This window comes from Megachile rotundata, chromosome 2 (genome assembly GCF_050947335.1).
Source record: "Megachile rotundata isolate GNS110a chromosome 2, iyMegRotu1, whole genome shotgun sequence".
In the NCBI taxonomy this organism is placed as follows: domain Eukaryota; kingdom Metazoa; phylum Arthropoda; class Insecta; order Hymenoptera; family Megachilidae; genus Megachile; species Megachile rotundata.
This window is the reverse complement of record NC_134984.1, coordinates 11,026,924-11,047,820: the sequence shown is the minus strand read 5'-3', so window position 1 is coordinate 11,047,820 and position 20,897 is coordinate 11,026,924. Positions and strand designations below refer to the sequence as shown.

Genomic DNA, 20,897 nt, shown 5'->3' with positions numbered 1-20,897 from the left:
TATAAAATTTCTATTAATTGTAAAAACATACAATCTCAACTTTTTAAAAAATATTTTAAGTTTCATTCTACTTTAAGCTTTATAATTGTTTATAATTGGAAAATTAGCTATCTCCACATTAAACTCTCAATTCTAAAACTGTATAAACTTAGAATTGAATACATTTAAATTATTTCATACTTTCCTGTATTCTACACTTTGTAGCTATTTGTAATTACAAGATAAGTAATCTACACATAAATTTTTTCTCAGTTGCAAAAATACACAAACTCAAAATTTAAAAATGATTTCATATTCCTTTATGCTTTAAGCATTACAATCCTTTCTAATTAAAAACTTATCTTCACATGAAATTTCTCAATTCCAAAAATATATATACTCATATATTCTTGAAATTCATCTTTTTCTGTACACTTCGTATTTCTAATTAGAAAATTGGAAATCTGCAAATAAAACCTATCCACAAATTGAACGCCACAGTAGAACTGATGGATGTAACTGGGATCAATTACGTAGACGTCATTATAAATATTCATATACCGCGATATGAAAGTGTATGTATACAAGCCCAATGAGAATTGCCAGCAGTATCGTTTTATTTTCCCAAAGGAATTTCCGTGCCATGACACGCTCGCATTTCAATGCAAAAATACGGAACTTTTGAAGGGACAGTAATACATGCAACAGCGAAACAGGAGTTCCATTTTTGGCAGTGATGCTGCAAAAGTTCAAAGTTTCGTTTGCTTTGGAACTCGGCATTATCCGACTGCAACCGGTTCCTCTTTTCACAGGTGAAACAAAAAACACGCCAAATAAAAAGATAAACGCGTTGAAGAAACGTTGCACGCAGTTTCCATTAAAAACTGTATCCAATAAAATCAAGACCACTAATGAAATTAAAAATAATATTTCGCGATAATAGAAATTGTATATGGGAAATTATACCGCAGAAAGTTTTTCGAATATAAAATTTTTAATTAAAACTTTTAGATATTAAAATTAATTAGCGGAGCTCGATACTAAACAAAGACTGTACTGGTTAAAAAAAATGTGTCGTTTCGCCATAAGGACAATAAAATTCTGCCGAGAATTTCAGCCGCAAAGTTAAATAATATTTTCGACCGTTGTCTCTCATTCACCATACGTTTTAATTATACGTTCGTTATCGTTGAACTTGTTACAGCGAGCATCGAATTTTCTGCGCAGATACTTCGTACGTTGAATTTCGTTAATTAGTAATTAGCCGCGCTGTTACGATTCGACCGTTTGATCTTAAAACGTTACAACGTTGCATTATCTGGTGTTAAATGTCGAACGATTAAACGCGCCGATCGACGAACGATTAACTGTCAGAGGAGCAGAGAAAAATCACACCAATTTGCCGGGGCTCGGGAAACCAGTAGTGTGGTTAGCGGAATCGATTCAAGAATTTGATTTATCGAAAGACGAGACCGCAACTATCGTTGAACGGCTCGCTAACTCGAGTACAATTAACGATCAAGCGTTTAGCAACTTAAATTTACGAGTGGGTCAGAAATTTATCAGAGTTTGTGTATTGTGATGCAGGACGCGTGAGGATAGAGAATAATTATGATTATGGAGAGGAAGGAAGGAGGAAGGATGGAGGTTGAGGCGCTGAGGTAGAAGACGGATTAGGGTTATTGCGATGTGGAGATATGATGTGTGAGGTGCTTTTTTTTTAACATATTCGTAGGAAGAGACTTTTATGGCTATGATATAGATCAGTAGTTTGAATTTGATATTTGGAATATTGGAAAATTGAGAAATATGGAAAATTCAATATTGGGACATTGGGAAATATGGAAAATTCAATTTTGAGACATTGAGAAATATGGAAAATTCAATTTTGGGACATCGGGAAATATGGAAAATTCAATTTTGAAAAATTAGGAAATGTGGAAAATTCAATTTCGGAAAATTAGGAAATGTGGAAAATTCAATTTTGGGAAATTAGGGAATTTGGAAGGCGGAAAATTGAAAAAAGAAAATTGGAATTTGGGAATTTGGAAATTGGAAAAATTGGAAAATTAGAAACTGGGCAATCAAAAAATTGAAAAATTGGGAAATTGGAAAATTGGAATTTAGGAATTGGAGAAATTAGAAAATTAGGAAATTGGGAAATGAGGATGCAGGGATCTAGGGGTCTAGGGAAATAGGGATCTAGGTAAATAGGGATCTAGAGAAATAAGGATCTAGGGAAATAGGGATCTAGGGAAATAGGGATCTAGGGAAATAGGGATCTAGGGAAATAGGAATCTAGGGAAATAGGGATCTAGGGAAATAGGGATCTAGGGAAATAGGGATCTAGGGAAATAGGGATCTAGGGAAATAGGGAAATAGGGATCTAGGGAAATAGGGAAATTAGAAATTAGTAAATTTGTAATTTTAGTATTCGGATAATTTTGAGATTCTGACATTTCCCAAAATTGTAAATATGAAAATTCTAATGCTTGGGAAATTTAGTAATCACGTAATTAAGAATGTTGGGAAATTGGAAGTTAAGTAATGCTGAAATCGGAAATTGTTAAATTTGTGAACTAGTTTTTTGGAAATTTTAAAATTGTGATTTTTGTACCTTTTGGAAATTCGTAAAGTGGAAAATTTGGAAATATTCAAATTTAGAAAATTTGGAAAATTTAGAAATTCTGAAATTGAGAATTCAAAAATTGAGAAATTGGAAATTTACAATTTTCAGAAATTTGAAAATCTACATACTCCATATTTAAAAAATTCCAAAGCTTGAAAATCCAAAAATTGGGAAACGCGATGCTTCCTAAATACAGAAATCTCAATTTCTATCTGTTGCGTTTCCAGTCACAATACCGTTCTTCATAAAATTCCATGCAAATTTCTATCGAAGCACGCATTATCCGAGCATGCCAAACGCGATAATTCATCAATTAATTATCGAAATCATTCGAAGAACGGTAGACGGCTCCGCAACGAGCTGACCCGTTAAAAGAATTCGAGCCGTTCGGTCCGATGCCATTACGAGAGGCATTATAGCGCTTGAATTATTATCGAACGTCGTCAAAGGATTCAACCCCCCTTGTTGCTGGAGAACCTGCTCGTAAATGGGACCAGCCGCGAACGGCCGTAATCCTGAAACGCCTGCATAAATAGGTGGACGAGGATGGCTTTTAACGCTTTTCCATAAAAAAAAAGAATATCGGAAAAGAGACATTTTCTGCGTCCTTAGCTCTCCATTTTTTTATTCCGTTCCAATTCTGCCGTCCTGTTATATCGCCGATATTTTCTAGACGTTTCGTTTAAAGGGCGCGTTGTTCAATAGGGAACAATGTAATCGTGAATTAAGGCACATTCTGAGATACGGAAATTGTGTACCGCGCGCTGCTAACGAGTTTTCGATACTCCTTAACTCTTTCTTACTGTGAACAAAGAAAGACTCGAAAAAGTAAAGAAACTTCAACTTTTTTTATGGTAATATTAAAAGCTCAAGAGGACGAAAAATGAAGATAACAATTTTTCATGGAGGGATTTAAGGTGGAATTTAAGAGACTAGAATTTATTTTTTGTACGCTTGTTCAGTGAAGCTTTGAGTAATTGAAATAAATTCTTGTGTGAAAGGATTATTTCGTTAATGGTAGTTCTAGATTAACAATTGGGTCAAGTTGTAGAAGAGGATACACTCTTGTTACCACGAATTATGGTAGGATGCGCTGCTTTCGCTATAATGAAACATGGAGATTTCGGATTTTGCGATGTGAAAATTTAGAATGATAAAATTTATGAAGTTTGATTATTTTGCAAAAATATCATGTGTCCTAGTACTTGAGGATGTAGATATTTTCAATTTTATAACAGTATGTGATCATTTTGCACGAGGCAGATCTGATGTGCCACTAACACGTGTGGACATAGGTGTTTTCAATTTTGCAACAGTATATGTATATTTTTATGATGTTATCATTTTGTGTAAAATGAGTCTAATGTGTCTTACTACTTGTGGACGTAGGTATCATCAATTTTGCAGCAGCATATATTCATAAACAGTAAATGATTATTTTACATGAGGCAGATCTGATGTGCCACTAACACGTGTGGACATAGGTGTTTTCAATTTTTCAATAGTATATGTATATTTTTATGATGTTATCATTTTGTGTAAAATGAGTCTAATGTGTCTTACTACTTGTGGACGTAGGTATCATCAATTTTGCAGCAGCATCTATTCATAAACAATAAATGAACATTTTGCACAAGGCAGTTCTGATGTATCACTAACACGTGTGGACATAGGTGTTTTCAATTTTTCAATAGTATATGTATATTTTTATGATGTTATCATTTTGTGTAAAATGAGTCTAATGTGCCTTACTACTTGTGGACGTAGGTATCATCAATTTTGCAGCAGCATATATTCATAAACAGTAAATGATTATTTTGTATGAGGCAGATCTGATGTGTCACTAACACGTGTGGACATAGGTGTTTTCAATTTTTCAATAGTATATGTATATTTTTATGATGCTATCATTTTGTATAAAATGAGTTTGATGTGTCTCAATTTTGCAACACTATTCACAAACAGTATATGATCATTTTGCATGGAGCATATGTGATGTATCCTTGCACTTCCGTACGTATGTGTTTTCAATTTCAGAACAGTACGTATTTATAAAGTATTATCAATTTCCCCAAAATAAATCTGACGTGTCCCACTTACAGACGTTTTCAATTTCGCATTTATCAAAAGCACAGCGTGAAGTTTTCGAGTGCCGATAACCACGTGAGAAACGAGGATTTCTACATTAATCGTTAGATACACGATATTCGGCTCGCATCACGGAATTTCACTTGGTTAGCCGCAACGACACACTTCCGGTTGACGAGACGACAAATCATGCGTATTTCCACAGGCTGTTCGGATAAATTCTGGCGTTGAAAACGCCGCGATGGCCACCGATATATTTCTGATGGTCGAGTGGTGCTCTGTAAACGATCTCGTCAAATGCACGCGATTTGCATATGTATATGTGTGCACACAGGTGGCGCGTTTACACCGGCTCTCGTCTGCTCGAATTTCGAACTAATCTGTACCTAAATGCTATAATTTCACTGCTCTTTGCTGCTATCCACTGTTCCTACGTTACTACTGACGAGGGCGATCATAACCGCTAATTTGTAAACATATTTCTGGGTAATCAAATAACACGCTGCTAACACCGGAAAATAAGGGTTGCCATGTTGATCATGTTCTTTGTACTGCACTTTGATGATCATGTTCACCCTGTAAACAGATCTGAATAATATAGTGAGCAATCATGGCGTCGACGTCCGTTGACTAAAGCTGATCAAATTATTACTGCTACGTTTTTTGTATTTAAATAGAATGGAATGCTAAATAATTTTTACTTATACTGGTACATTAAGGTTAAGGGTCTGTAAAAATACTTCTTTTGCGTTTACATGAGATGAATTTATAATATCAAGGTTTTCATGTTAAATAGTCTTTGATCAAATTATTAGAGCTGCACTATAAAAAAAAAATAATATAAAAAAATAAAAAGAATTGAAGTTAGAGGTACTTAGTGAGAAATACGTTGTTTGTGTTTCCATATAGATGAAATTATAATATCAAGGTTTTCATGTTAAATAGTCTTTGATAAAATTATTAGAGCTGCACTATAACAAAGGTTTAATATAAAAAAATAAAATAAATTAAAGTTAGGGGTATTTGGTGAGAAATACGTTGTTTCTGTTTGCACAGAGATGAATTTATAATATCAAAGTTTTCATGTTAAATAGTCTTTGATCAAATTATTAGAGCTGCACTATAAAAAAAATAATATAAAAAAATAAAAAGAATTGAAGTTAGGAGTATTTGGTGAGAAATACGTTGTTTGTGTTTGCACAGAGATGAATTTATAATATTAATGTTTTGGGGGTAAATAGTTTTTGATCTTATAGGTACACTATGAAAAATACGTCTTTAATATTTGCATAAAAATGAATTTATGATGTCAATGTTCTGATGATAAATAATTTTCGATGCAAATAATAGTTACTATAACTATTGTGTCAATATAAATGACAGTACCTTTAATGTTGATTATTTTTACATAATATCCAGATGAGTTTGAAGTTATGTAAATTGAGTCGCATTTCAATCAGCAGAAAGTAGGAAAAAGGAAAGGTATATTCGAGAAAACAATGATTTGCACTTTCATTCATCATTCAGAATGCCGACTAACGATGACATTTTTCTAGCAACGGTAGACAGAGGCATTGTAGCGTCATCCGTCGTTAATGATCGTCATTCAAACAAAGGGAGATTAAAGGGAAGGTGAAATGATTCATAAAACGGTCGATAATCAAGTTGAAGCTGAAATTCCGAAAAGAACGATTCCACGGTGTTGATCGACTAAATTTTAATTGCAGATTTCTCGATGTCGGCCAAGCTCTTCAACGAGTGATTCCAATTAATTCGGTATTGACCGGTCGTGAAACGGGAAAAAGAAAATCACGTTGCTCTTTGATCCGCTTCATCGTCGATTAGATCGTCGCTGCGAACACGATGGATGTGATTAAATCCACGATGATGGTTTCTAAAGAGACCGATAAATTTCATTGTTACGATGTGTTTGATTATCTTAATCGAATCGAGGAACGGACGGTGAATGAAGTTCTATTCTTGGATAGATTTTCAATAGTTCGCGCCTTCGAGGTGCATAAGGCAAATGGCTTCATTCTTGAAATATTTCTGGTGTGTAGGTTTTAGTATTTTTAATGTTAGACATTTTTTAGGGAGAAAAAAATTGGAAAGTTTAGAAGTTAGGAATTTAGAAACTTTAAAATGTAGAAATTTAGAAATTCACAGATTTAAGGATTTTTAAATATAGAAATTTAGGCTTACAAATTTATAGACACAGGAAATTTCAAATAAAGAAATTTTTTAATATAGAAATTTGAAAATTTTCAAATCTTCAATCTGGAAATTATCAAACTTAGAAATTATCTAAATTTAGAAATTTAGAGATCTAAACAGTTACACATTTAAAAACTTGAAATTTAGATTTCTTATATAGACTCGACATACACTTATATAAGTACAACTTATATTTATAAAATTACAAAAATTGATTAGTAAAAAAAAGATGACACAAAAACAGTTTAAATAGTAAATGAACATTAAAGAAGTATATGTTTCTACTTTCACAAAACTATTTCATAGTCTAAGCGAAAAGTTCAGTAACATACGTGGACATACGTGGTCCACATGGTACTCACCGTACCATTAACGTATGGTAATTTGAATTATGCCAGAAGCTTAAGTAGTTTAATACAGTTCCATATGTTAAAAAGTTTAATAGGTTAATAGTTTCGTAAATTAGAAAGCTTAATAGCTCAATAGTTTCAGCATAGTTTAACAGTTTCATTTGTGTATATTTCAATAACATGATTCTGGCATTATTATTTATATTTTGATATACATTATTTTTTACAATGAGCAGTTAAATAATGTTCATATGATATTAACAGTAATTAAACCAAATTAAGCAGACAAATTTTTGTATGAAATATTTGTCGCATGCATACATACATACATATATGCATATATAATAATAACAAGAGATATATGAATTACATTTATATACATATAATAAATATATTTACTATTATATACACATATATTTTACAAATAAATATAATACATATAACACATATATTTTAGATGAAAATATAGTATATATAATACATATAATTTCAAATTAAATAAAATAAAAATACAATAAATTAAATATTACACATTTCCCACAGAAAAATAATGCACTCGTCACAAGTGACCCAAAACCGACTGTAACATTATTTCATCGAGAGCTAAAAATTGTAGCAGAAACACAGTCGACAAACAATTTCCGAAAGTTCTCCGAATTCCGAGAAACAATCTAGAATAAACGGATGAAACTTTGTAGCAAATGCAATCGCGAACAAGCGTTTCTGGCAGAGTGTATTCGACGATGTGCTCGTTCCCGAGCAGAAATTCTTGAAACTGGCCACGAAACACAAGAACGGTCGAAATCTCGGTCGATTAGCAGAAGCTCCGAAACGAAACTCGTTAAACGACATAATTTACTTTCACCGTCTGGCCAACTGAGCCAGCTTTAATCAGTTTCTGTTCCCGTTCTTTCGCAAAATCCATCCAGCTCGTGTTACACGTAATACCCGCGAAAGTAGAAGTGATTAAGCTTCGAATAAGACCGATGATGTCTGTATTCAGAGCAGAGCGGAATTATTCATCGTGGTAAATGTTTCCGCTCGCGTCTACGACGATTGTTCTCATTTGCACGACGATTCATTTTCACGGAAGGATGTTTTGAAATTGGAAAATTAGCTGACAACGCGGTAACTCTTCTAATTGTTTAATGCCGGAGATTGTAGAGGACAGAGCTTCACTTTTGATTGCGTTTTGGAGGATTGTTCACGTGAATTGCAAGTCGAGAATCGCTTGTGGGTTTTACAGGTACAATGGTAAAGAAAACTGATATTTTTAAACGAAAGTTGCGAGGGAGGGGTTGATGACTTTTGGGAAATATGTATAGAGAGAGAATGAAGTATATTGTAGGGGTATTTGTGAGGGCAAAAAAATTTGTAGCATCAATTTTTGAATTTACAAATTGGCAAACTTGCTCGAACCTGGCAATTTATATATTGAGAAATTTACAAATGCAGGAACAACCAAATTTTCTAATTTTCCCACTTTCCCATTTTCCCATTTTCCCATTTTCCCACTTTCCCATTTTCCAATTTCCTTTTTTTCATTTTTCAGTTCTCTATTTTCCAATCTTCCAATTTTCAAACTTATAAATTTACAAATCTCCAAACTTCCAGATCCCCAAACTTCCAAATCCCCAAATTCCCAAATCCCCAAATCCCCAAATCCCCAAATTTGCAAATCTCCAAATCTCCAAATTCTCAAATCCCCAAATTCCCAAATCCCCAAATTCACAAATCCCCAAATTCACAAATCCCCAAATTAACAAATCCCCAAATTCACAAAACCCCAAATTTACAAATTCCCAAACTTACAAATCCCCAAATTCCCAAATCCTCAAATTCACAAGTCCCCAAATTCCCAAATCCCCAAATTCACAAAACCCCAAATTTACAAATCCTCAAATCCCCAAATCCCCAAATCCCCAAATCCCCAAATTTGCAAATCTCCAAATCTCCAAATTCTCAAATCCCCAAATTCCCAAATCCCCAAATTCACAAATCCCTAAATTCACAAATCCCCAAATTAACAAATCCCCAAATTCACAAAACCCCAAATTTACAAATTCCCAAACTTACAAATCCCCAAATTCCCAAATCCCCAAATTCACAAATCCCCAAATTCCCAAATCCCCAAATTCAAAAATCCCCAAATTCACAAATTCCCAAATTCCCAAATTCACAAATTCCCATATTTACAAATTCACAAATCCCCATATTTACAAATTCCCAAATCCTCAAAATCCTAAGCTTAAAAATTTACATATTTACAAATTTACAAAAGTCTAAATTTTGCACCTGGAAAATTTCTCCATTTGGAAAAATGGAAAAATAAATTCTCCTTCTAAATGTTCATTAATCCTCCCCACGTGTATCGCATATATGCATCTAGTGATATAACAAGTCACTGAAGTATCACTTTTGAACTCAACATGCAGTTTTAATTGTTTCCATTACGTGTTTTTACGAAATATAAATTTAAATTTAACCCTAGTGTGTTCTTGACAATTCAATGCGTTTCAAAATGGTAGGTATGAATTTGGTTGGAGTTAATAAAGATATTGTGTTACATCCGAAATATTTCGTTATAATATCACATAACAAGAGATAATAAAACGTATTTCGTAGAATATAAAACGTATTTGAGCTTTTAATTAAAAGAGGAAGAGCTTACTGGTGCAGAATAATATTTCTAACTATAATATAATAATTAATAACATTTTTAATAATTAAAGAATATGTACCATAAAATTGAAAAAAAATCCTATTTTCAAAGGTTGATGAATATTAATAATAATATAATTATTACACACTATGACAGAAACAAAAGAAATAGATTACTTTACTTTAAAATAATTCTCAAAATACAAAAGGAAATTGAATTTCCAAAATTCGAAGTATTTCTTACTATAATTTAATTAATACGTTCAATTTAAGCCAAAGCTGTTGCATACAACAGATCTGTTTTGCACGTGTGGAAAGCTGATTATTACGATCGATAATAGTTGGAAGCAGTCAAATAGCTAGCTAAATAGCGTCTTAAACACCGGCGTAATTAATTTCGCACAAATTACACAATCTATATTAAGCTCCTCATCAAGTCAATATATACTTAAGAATAACATTATCAGGCTCTAGTTAACGTTATCAATGACAAAAATGAACATAATTAAGGTAATATAATACGTCAACCATTAATCAGAATTAAAATTCTTGAATGGAGTAAAATGTTCTATAAAATCGTTTACACTCATTCAAATTTGCCGCGATTTCTAAACAATATGGCGGCGGGACTTGGCGTTCACGTATGCTAAGTTCTATGAAATTTAGTTTGAATTTTACTGATTAGATTCAGTGAAAAGTACTGTAAGGTATATTCAATAAAGTGAGAGCAAAATTGAAATGAAAAGAACTTTGGATGAAGTGTTTTCATATTATAAATTAGATTGGAACCATTGCTCACCTTTTAACTTAATTTTATTAATACTTCAAGTCCTACTATAATTTGCATTTTCAACGATCGTATAATATTAAACAGAGTTGACTCTTCAACTTTTTTTGTCCATTTTAATATTGTAGGCTTGTCGCACCTGACAAATCACAGTACACAGAATTAACGATAGGACGAACAGTTTTCTAGCTTGTACATCTTCAAAAAATGTCTCTTTCATGTCACGACTCTTACTTTAAGAAACGGTTTCTCTGCGCAACAGAATATCCAGTCGTCGAATTTTTCTACTGCAAGATTCTTCTATAACGACGCACAAATTTCGAAGAAAATCCCACAGACAGAGATTGAAGGAAATACCAGTTGAGTCGTGACTGGGTATAGGAAGAAGCTTTGCCTTTCGGCATCTTTGTCGCAACGGGGGATACACATAAAATGTCTTTACAATTCGTCTCACTGCCATCGGAACGTCGTTCCTTTTTCTCTGTCACTTCGCACCTGTCGATCCACTTATCTCTAACTTTTCACGAGCAGCTTATCGATCTTAACGCACGTCCTGTGTGACTCCAATCGATGTTATCCGACGTTCTATAAGTTCGCTCAAAAAAGGTGCACATTGAGAAAACTTCTCTTTACTGAGTAACCGATTTTGTTGCTGACAGAGACATTTCTTATCGTTTCTCTGATAAAGAGAATTGGTGGAGGAATACTGGTACTAGTTTCTTTCAATCTGGCGTTCTTAATTTAATTTTATGAACGTGTAACTATTATGGACTACTAAAACGTGTAACAATAAATGTAATGCTATGTGTATAAATATAAATAAGTATATAAGTCGAATATAATAAATTGTACTCCAAATATGAGAGAGAAAAAGAACACAGGACAACACATGACAACACATGTAGTTATTGTAATAATTACAAGATTGATTACAAGATTGTATACAAAAATGTATTCGTGTTAAAAAATGTTTAAAACATCCACCTTTGAATAAAATAAACTCTGCAGTATCGAACGTTCAGAAGATCTAAGAACCGTCTGGTCGTGTGCTCGAAAATGTAACGAAACGAAAAAAGCAAACTAGCAGGATCAAGGGTCTGGTCGGTAATCACGTGTATTTAGTATCAACCGCGAAAGGATGCACGGTCGAGGGGTTTATGTCGTAAAATTCGTCTGCGAAAGGAAAGTTTGGTGGAGCCGTAGGTTCGAGCGGCTTCCAGCAAGAAAGTTCCTCGTATAACTTTCTCGCTAGACGAATCACCGCCAGGTTCGCCTCGGTTTCTGGGCTTAGCCGCACACACCGATCAACCTTGAACCGGGTAATTAAACCTGCTCGCCTCCTTAGTCTTCGAGTTTGAATTCTCGCGCGTCGTTTACTATATTAAGGGTTAGTATTCTCATCGTAAAACCTCACAACCCTTCTCCCTACTAGAAACGACAAAAGTAGCAACAATTTCACCGACGCAAAATTTTGAAACGAAGCAATATTTTCTTGTGCTTCTTCAAAATATTTAATGTATAATTATGCGGGTTCGTACGGAGACCTCGCAATTTGCCTCTTGAGTTATAAAAAATATATTTTCACTTTTTATTAAGTTTTGGAGGCAAATTGATCGGGCTTTGGACCCGCATAATTGTACGGAGAAAATTTTGAAAAAGAAAAGTACGAGAAAATGCTTCGAAATCTTGGATCGTTGAAATTGTTGTTGTCCTTGTCTCTCCAGTGAAGAGGAACGTTAGAGAGATGAGGATCGAGTTTGTCAGTTTTGTCGCCAGAGGTCGTTGAAGTCGAGAGTTGCTCCAACACTTCTCTAAATCCTTAAAACGAAATCGTGGATTCTCGAGCATGACGCAGTTAATTGTTCAGACTGTCCCGTTATTCTAACGTGAAATACAGGCAAACTTTCCTGATCCCGCAAGATGCTTCGGATCTGTTGGAGCAAGAGTGAAAGCTTCGGGAAATGCAATGGACAGGCAGGATTCATGAGCTCGGGGTAATTGTTCGTAACATATAGTCATTAGACCTGGAGATTTATTCGCAGGAAATTTCACTTCAACTGATTTTTTGAACGAGGAAATTTGTTTCTTAAAGGACAAAAATTAAAAAATTCTTAAACTTACTTTGTGCCTAACTTTGTGACTAACATTTCTGAATTGATGAAATTAGAAAATTTTCAAGTTTCATAAAATTCTGGGTTCGAAAATCTTTAAATTTTTAAATATAAATAATTTAATATCGTATGCAGCATTGCGTATGACAGAAGAGTATATGATATAATAATAAATTGATAAAAATATGATAAACTGCAAACTCTCTATAAAATATTAAATAAAAAAGACATTATTTTTGGGCTAAACGATTGCAAATTGAATATTCGTTAATGGACGATGCTGAGCTGTAAATTGGTTGATCCATTGTTTGTATCCGGAGAGAACCACCGGTTTGGTATTATGAATATTGATGAAGTGTTTGTGTAGTCATTTTCATCAAGCCTTAAGCTCCAAATTAGTATCCTATTAGTGTAGTTTTGCGATGATTTTACAGTCATTAATCATGGTCCAATTTAAACCGATTATCAGCTAAAATTTGCAGTTGATCATAAAAAGTGTCAATGAAAAATTTGTATCAGATGACATTAATTTCTGTTATATAATATTGATTTCTATAATAATAATAATTTCTATTAAATAATATTAATTTTTATGACAATAACAATTTCTATAAAATAACATTAATTGTTATAACAATAATAATTTCTATTAAGTAATATTAATTTTTATGACAATAATAATTTCTATTAACAATATTAATTTTTACAATGATTATAATTTATAATAAATAATATTAAATATAATACTATGTGTAAAATCCATCATTAAATATAATAACTTAAAAATTTATTTTTAAGGAAAATATTTTCAACAAACTAAAATCGATTTCTTTTCTATTTTATCATAAACGAAATCTCCATATCCTTTCATTTTCGACTGCTACGATAAAATCACCGAAATCGCATTAAACTAACCATTTTGTTTAACCGATATTTAACGTTGAGGTTTTCAATCAAAGCTCGAAATGTAATAACGCCGTAATCTATATTAAATCAAGTATACAAATAATTGTATACATGTAATGCACTGCTACCAATAATTACGTGCCAAATATTTCCGGTCTGGCAGCTGCTTGTATTGAATTCGCAGGCCCAAATTCATGTTACTGAAATGAAACTAATTGAATGTAGGAGTAATTACGTATTGCATCTGGTCTTCATTGTTATAACGGGGTCAAGCATTTGCAGAGACATGCACCACGCAACAGATGTGACCATCTTCCTTGAATACATTATCCTTAAACGATATCACAGCTTTCAGTGTGAAATACGTTGCTACACTTCAAGAATATTTACATGATAAGCAGTTTGTATTAGAATACTATTTAATCGGTCAAAATGTTTTGTAGCTTTTTGAAGAGATACTTGACCACAAAGCTAACGTAGGTTATTATGAACTTATTGTGTGGGACGTGTAAGGTTTCAGAGTATCCCTAGTGACAGGATTAGACCTCGATGCAAGCTTCTATCGATATAATCATGTACCGTCTTTAGTTCCTTGGACGCTTATGAGTTCATATCAATAACACACAAGTCGTTACATTCTATCGAGTATTTTTAGTGCATTATCATTCACATCAGGAACCTTTAATTTTAGTAGTAGTCCTTTATTTGCAGTTTCTTATTCATGTCGAGGTATTGCTTGGTTTCACTACTTGCTACGGTCACTTTTTGGTGAATACCAGATCCACTGCATACGTCACTCGGTTTTCCATTTCCACCTGAATTTGTGTATCCAATAGAAATCAGGAACTGCTTCCTCAGCCTTGTTCGTAAAAATTGTACGCCCACACCGAGCCTTCATCTTGTGAAATACGCAATCGAAGAGATAGACACGAAATGGACGCGAGGTTCACTTTGGAACATCGGATACATAGTCACGTTGTTCACATCGGAACATCGGATACATGTAGACACATAGTCCCTCAGTTTGGAACATTATTAAAAATAAGTAGAAAACACATATTGGTGTTATACAATTATTCAACCGTTAGTCCACTTATGAATATTAGGACTTGACAGAATAAATTCTAAGCTTGTCGAAATTTAATCTTGTACAATTTAAACAATGATCGAAATATTTCTAAAAATTATTTAATTCTATATTAACTTTTTAATCTCTTTTTATTTTGTCAGTTATTTTACTCCAATTTACCAGTTATTCCGATTAAAATGTTTAGAATTGTAGCACGCTCAATTGCAGGTTTTAGCAAACGTGACGTGTGGAATGGCGCGGTAATAGAATTAATTGACCAAATCACGTTCGAATTACGTTTGCAGGTTATCGTTTGAAAACTTAAAAATAGAATGTTTGTGCCAGTTAAACCGACGGAAACTGTGTAGAATTAATCGTTATTTAGGACACTAGAATCTCGTTATGAAGTATCGACGTAAATTAGAAAAGTTTCGCTCCGGCTAGGTGCTGTGTAATGTGAATTGCTTTCGATCAATCGTTAAACTTAGCGACAATTCTCTGCTGTGGTGCTAATAAATGCGGCACGTTGGAATTAAAAGACAAAAGAATAGGGATGAGCGAGGACCAATATAACTTTCTTCAAGTTTGCAAACTTACACATTTTCAAATTCAGTAGTTCACAGATTTATCATTATTTAAAATATTGAATTTTCAAGTTTACAAATTTGTAAATTGTCAAGTGTACCAATGTACATGTTTCTAAACTTCTAAATAAAAAATTTTCAAGTTTGCAAATTCACAAATTTGAAAATTAAAAAATTCATTAATCTTCAAAATCTAAACTCTAAAAATTTGCAATACAAACATTTTTAAAAATATACATAACTATTTAAATTTGCAAACTTTCGAGTGCTGTATACAGGGAACTCTCTGCATTGCCAATTCGAGAATTTTCTTTTACAACCCCGTCCATCGCAACAAATGGCGAAACTACTTTACTCGGCTGTGCTATATTCTATATTTGTAAATTTCGCAAGAAATATTGTTTTATCTCATTTACACGTTGCATACATAATTTCGTGAGTTCTGTTTTCAATCTAATAAGTCATTTATTTACGTACTTCAAATGGCGTACACGTATTTAAATAATTAGGTCTTCTTGTCTGGTGACATTTAAAGGACAACTGAAATGTCTAAAATAATACTTTACATTTCGGTACGATATCAATGGTGAAAATAAAGTAACCTATGATTAAACTAAATTTTAATTACAGCAGCACGATGTCGCTATCTTCTCGCTGCTCGATCTTTTCTGTTTAAAAGAAAATGCACTTTTGAGCTGCAACAAGTAATATAAGAAGTTAATCCTCAACAAACATTTTCTATTAAAAAAGTTTATTTCAAGGAAGATACGATAATATTGCAAATTAGCGACATTTTTAAAATACACGACAGATTATAATCACAATAGATAATTTGATGCTTATTAATTCTATTAATTATAAAATTTGATATTTATGTTTGACAAAGAGCAGATCTTTCACTCATATCTGGATTCACTGTTCATGTAACCTAAATGGATAATCAAAATTAATTACATTACAGGTGATTTTCAAAATGCACCATTATTCAACTCATTATTCAATTACTGCACCATTACCGAAGTAAAGAACGGAATTTCCATTAATCACATAGAACTTCGTAACGAATTCAGTTAATATTCAAGTAAAAAGTAAAGTTAATCGACAATTCCGAGAATCTAATAAAATTAATCGCAATAAAAACCGGTGAAGGTTCCGTTTCAGAGTTTTGCCTTACGTCACTTTCGTAATCGGCGGCATATATTAAGCTGATTTAAAACGTGCCGATAAGTTGCAGTGATAAATTCGTGAAATATTCATGGAAAGCAGATTGGTGTTGGTTTTATTGAAAACGACGTGACGTTGCCACTCGTTTTTCACGTTTTATGACTGGATTCTTCACGTGTATACGGCTAACAATCAACTGCTACGCCTGCGATACATACGTCTGCTTTTCTCCTCGCGTCGACGTGGTCGAAATTGCTTTTATGCCTGTCAATTCCATTTTTTCTTCCCTCTTTTTCCTGGCTCAGAAACCGAATTCCGCGCAACGTTCATCCTGTTTCTGTTTACTCGACCTTTCTATTTCGCTGGATCAACTTTTAGGCATCGTTTTTACGGCACCGAGCTTTTAACGCGATCCGCGATCATCGTATTTCATTCTCCAGCGCGTCTGACGATCGTTTTTTCGTCAGTTCGCCATTAGAACGTATGAGTTTATTGTTTCGACGTGTAATCTTTTTATCATCGACAATCTTTTGCGGTCGTTTGTAGTCTTTTTTAAAATCGGAACAAATTTTTCTCGTATTGATAGATTTTAGTTTTTGGCTGAGTTGTGTAAAATATTAACAAAAACACAGTATGTTATCGCATACAAAAAAAGTGCTAATTTCATCTACTTTTCTACCTTCATCTGAAATTTTCATTTCTCTCATCAAAAATACTGTACGACCTCGTTATTCAATAAATGTTATTCTTCTTCAAATTTGCGAAAACTGACTGAATCTGCGAAACTGTCAATCCGTTCGTACGTAAAATTTGTTAGCATTTCAACGTTAAACAGCTTTCGACAGTAGATTAAGTGCTCACAGAGAGAAAATGTAGCACTCCCGAAGACATGATGCATACGTAACTACACCGTCTCGCTGGTATCTCACGTTCTGTATTGTACAATTTAAAGAAACGCTTTCGAAGCAAACCTCAAAACGATGCAAAGCTCACTTGCATTCGTTTCACGTGTGACTGTAGAAAAATTGGTTGTGCTTGGGCTCGAACGAACGAAATGTCAGCTACAGTACTGCAGTAATTGTTCCGTTCCCTGCCAGAGTTCAATTTACTTCGGACGTACAAATGCTGTTACTTTGCTAAAACTCTCTTGTGAATTGAAACTAATGAAATGGTAACTAATATCATTTAGTGGATGGATTGATTAGTATTTGATTGGTCGGTTTATGTGATGTACTGGGTGACGTAGTTGAAACGAGCTGTATGGTTTTTGCTTGGAAAAAATTGCTTGGAATTTTTCTGCTTGGAAATTTAATGATTTGTATATTTGGCATTAGGGAATTTGAGGATATACAATACATTTGTAAATTTGGTGAACTACAATTTGAAAATTAAAAAATTTTGCAATATAGAAATTTAGGTACCTGCAAAGTTTAGAATTTAAAAAATTGATGAGAACTGTCGATAGAGAATTATAATATTTTACTATGACCCTAATATGAAGATTCTAACATGGTCAAAAAAATGCAAAAGAAATTTTTCCTTAAGTACAATTGCATTTATTCACAAAATTTATTCGAAATAAATGAAAATTAAGGAGAATATGTATAGAATAGTTTTGTACAAATATTTGAATATAGAATATAACTTGAATATAAAATAGATTATAATTCTGTACATACGTTTAGAATTATTTTTGTTTATACAAGTACGGTGCGTTATATCGTTTCGTACTCGAAGGGTTAAATAGGGTAAGTTTAATTATAACCACCCTGTAAATCAACCTACCCATAATTGCGGTGTCGTAAAACGCGCTTCATTGATACGAGTAATGTACACTCAAGGTACAATATAGGGATTCTTTTACTTACGCAGTTAAAATAAATTTTAGGAGAAAATTAATGATGTATCATCAATTGTATCTCATAAATTTTCTGATTGAAGATACTTAATGACTTATACATATTGATAATTCAGTGTTGGTACATAGGACTTGAATTTCTGATTTTTTTACTGTGATAGATGTTTATAGATATTGGATATTTTAAGAATTAGTTCATTGTTAATATTAATTACATCAAGAAATAGTAGCTCAATGCTAATATTAATTATGTCAAAAAATAATAACTCAATGTTAGTATCAACTGTGTCAAGAAATAGTGGCTCATTGTTAATATTGATTATGTCAAAAAATAATAGTTCAATGTTAATATTGATTATGTCAAGAAATAGTAGCTCAATGTTAATATTAATTATGTCAAAAAATAATAGCTCAATGTTAGTATTAATTATGCCAAGAAATATAATATTAATATTAACCCCTGTGCAATTTCTTTCTCATTCAGAACTTTTCACATTTACAAATAACGACAGTTTAAATTTTATCTCAATTAGGTATTCAGAAATCCTTAACTTAAATTATAATTTGATTCAAACTTCAAACTAATATATATTAAAAATTCAAGGCAGTAAAATTCATAGCATTATACTGTGATCTCACACATCAGTCGTCGAAGCACGGCTGAGGTTAAAAATGCTAAAAAGAAATAGCTCAATATTAATATTAAACTATATTAAGAAGTAATATCTCAGTTTAATATTAACCACGTTAAGAAACGGTACCTCAATGTTAATATTAACTATACTGAATAGTAATATTTCATTGTCAACATTAAATGTATCAAGAATAGTTCCATTAAACCCCTTGCCAGACGTGTCAGTCAAAATGAACTATGCATAACTACAATATTAAACCAGCCAAAAAAAAAAATGAAAATCTTGTACGTACTTTATACTTAGAGTCTACACGAATTATTGAACCCAAACTTCAAGTTGAAGAGTATTAAAAATTTTAATAAGATTAATAACATTTGAACCCTTCATTTGAACCCTGAGCGTCGCTACTTGCCAAAATACAAAAGGTCATGTCAGTTCTTATTTCGCAATAATAAGAAATGTAGCAACACATTGTAAAGAATTTCCATTAAACTTATACAAATATTGTATATACATCTACGCTCATATTCCTCGACAGCCAATTTAGTTATTGAGTGGCATTCGCAAAATACAAACTGAAAAATTCTTGCAGGAAGTTTGAACAGGACTCACCTTGTAACTTGGTGACGTTCCTCGTTACTTTGTGCACGTTAACGAGCTGCTCGCGTAAATAGGTCCTCTCACGATGACGCTGATAATTGCCGATAACGATCGTGGTCGTCATCAGCACGAGAAATAACTTTGGCCCCCAGGCCGGTCTCATTGACATCGTCCTCCGGTTTTCGCATCCCCCGAAGCTTCTGATAATCCTTCGACGTCTGTTGATTTCACCCAGCCTTCAGCGTGGCGGAAACGCGTGATCCTACGATTTCTGAAATGCAAGTAACGATCAAATTTAGTGCAAACATTCTTTGTTTAACTTGTCAGTACTTTAGATTATAACCGAGTGAGAACCGTGATGTATATTACAAATATGACAAATTCTATGACAAATTCTATAAATCATGTTCACATAATAATAGAGTTTTGGGCTCGATATCAATTCTAATTTATATAATTAAAAATTGGTAAGTATATCTAATTCAGATATCAGTACACCTTCAGCTGTACACTTCAACTTTTTTTATTTGACACTACAGTGATAATTAGATCTGATTAATCCTATGGAAGAAATTGGTCAAATGGTTGATCACAAAATTTTTATTTTACTTTTATCGCATGGGTAAAATGTAATAAATTTTTTTATAAGATAGGTAAAATTGAAACAAAAAATAATTTTTAAAATTAGAACGTGTTTGCCGAATCTACCTTTTATTTAATATAATACTATCGCAGGTGATAACGAAAAATATATATTTAAATTGTAGCAAAAAATACATGTCTTTGTATGTAACAATTCTTTTTCATAGACTGCTACCAGTTTGTTTAGCCGGCTAGTGTAAACTTCTGTGTATTTGATTAAAAACGAACAGCGTACTGTTTGAGCATAGTTCTTTCTGAATAATTTGAGTACACGGAACATTTTGTTCTATATTAAAATCAAACTGTGAATGAGATATCGAAAATCGATTATGCAGCACTCTGATTTCCATTCTGGGAAGTCTACAATTTTGTTACTATATTTGCATATGTATATTTGAGAATGTGTGGATAATGGAAATTGACGTGCACATAATATATAAAGTGGTATGGCAAATTGAGGAAGTTCTAAATTAGGTGGCAAATGAATCGTAATTTCCAATTTAATTGAACGAATTCCGTGTCATTTTAAGTATTGGATCTTTAAGTTTGCGATAATTACGGTATAAAAGTTATTTTAATAAGAACTTTACATCGTAAATTTTACAATATGAATTATGAAC

At 32.8% G+C, this 20,897-nt stretch overlaps 1 protein-coding gene across 2 annotated transcripts in view; it reads right to left on the bottom strand.

Annotated features, from left to right (window-relative positions):
* LOC100884038 (zwei Ig domain protein zig-8) overlaps positions 1–20,897 on the bottom strand; it is a 168,134-nt gene that overhangs the window by 71,084 nt on the left and 76,153 nt on the right. For both annotated transcript variants that reach the window (XM_003705637.3, XM_076540877.1), the window contains exon 2: positions 19,648–19,906. In XM_003705637.3, coding sequence (XP_003705685.1) covers positions 19,648–19,804 — 157 coding nt within the window. In that variant the 5' untranslated portion in view covers positions 19,805–19,906. The remainder of the gene's footprint in view (positions 1–19,647; positions 19,907–20,897) is intronic.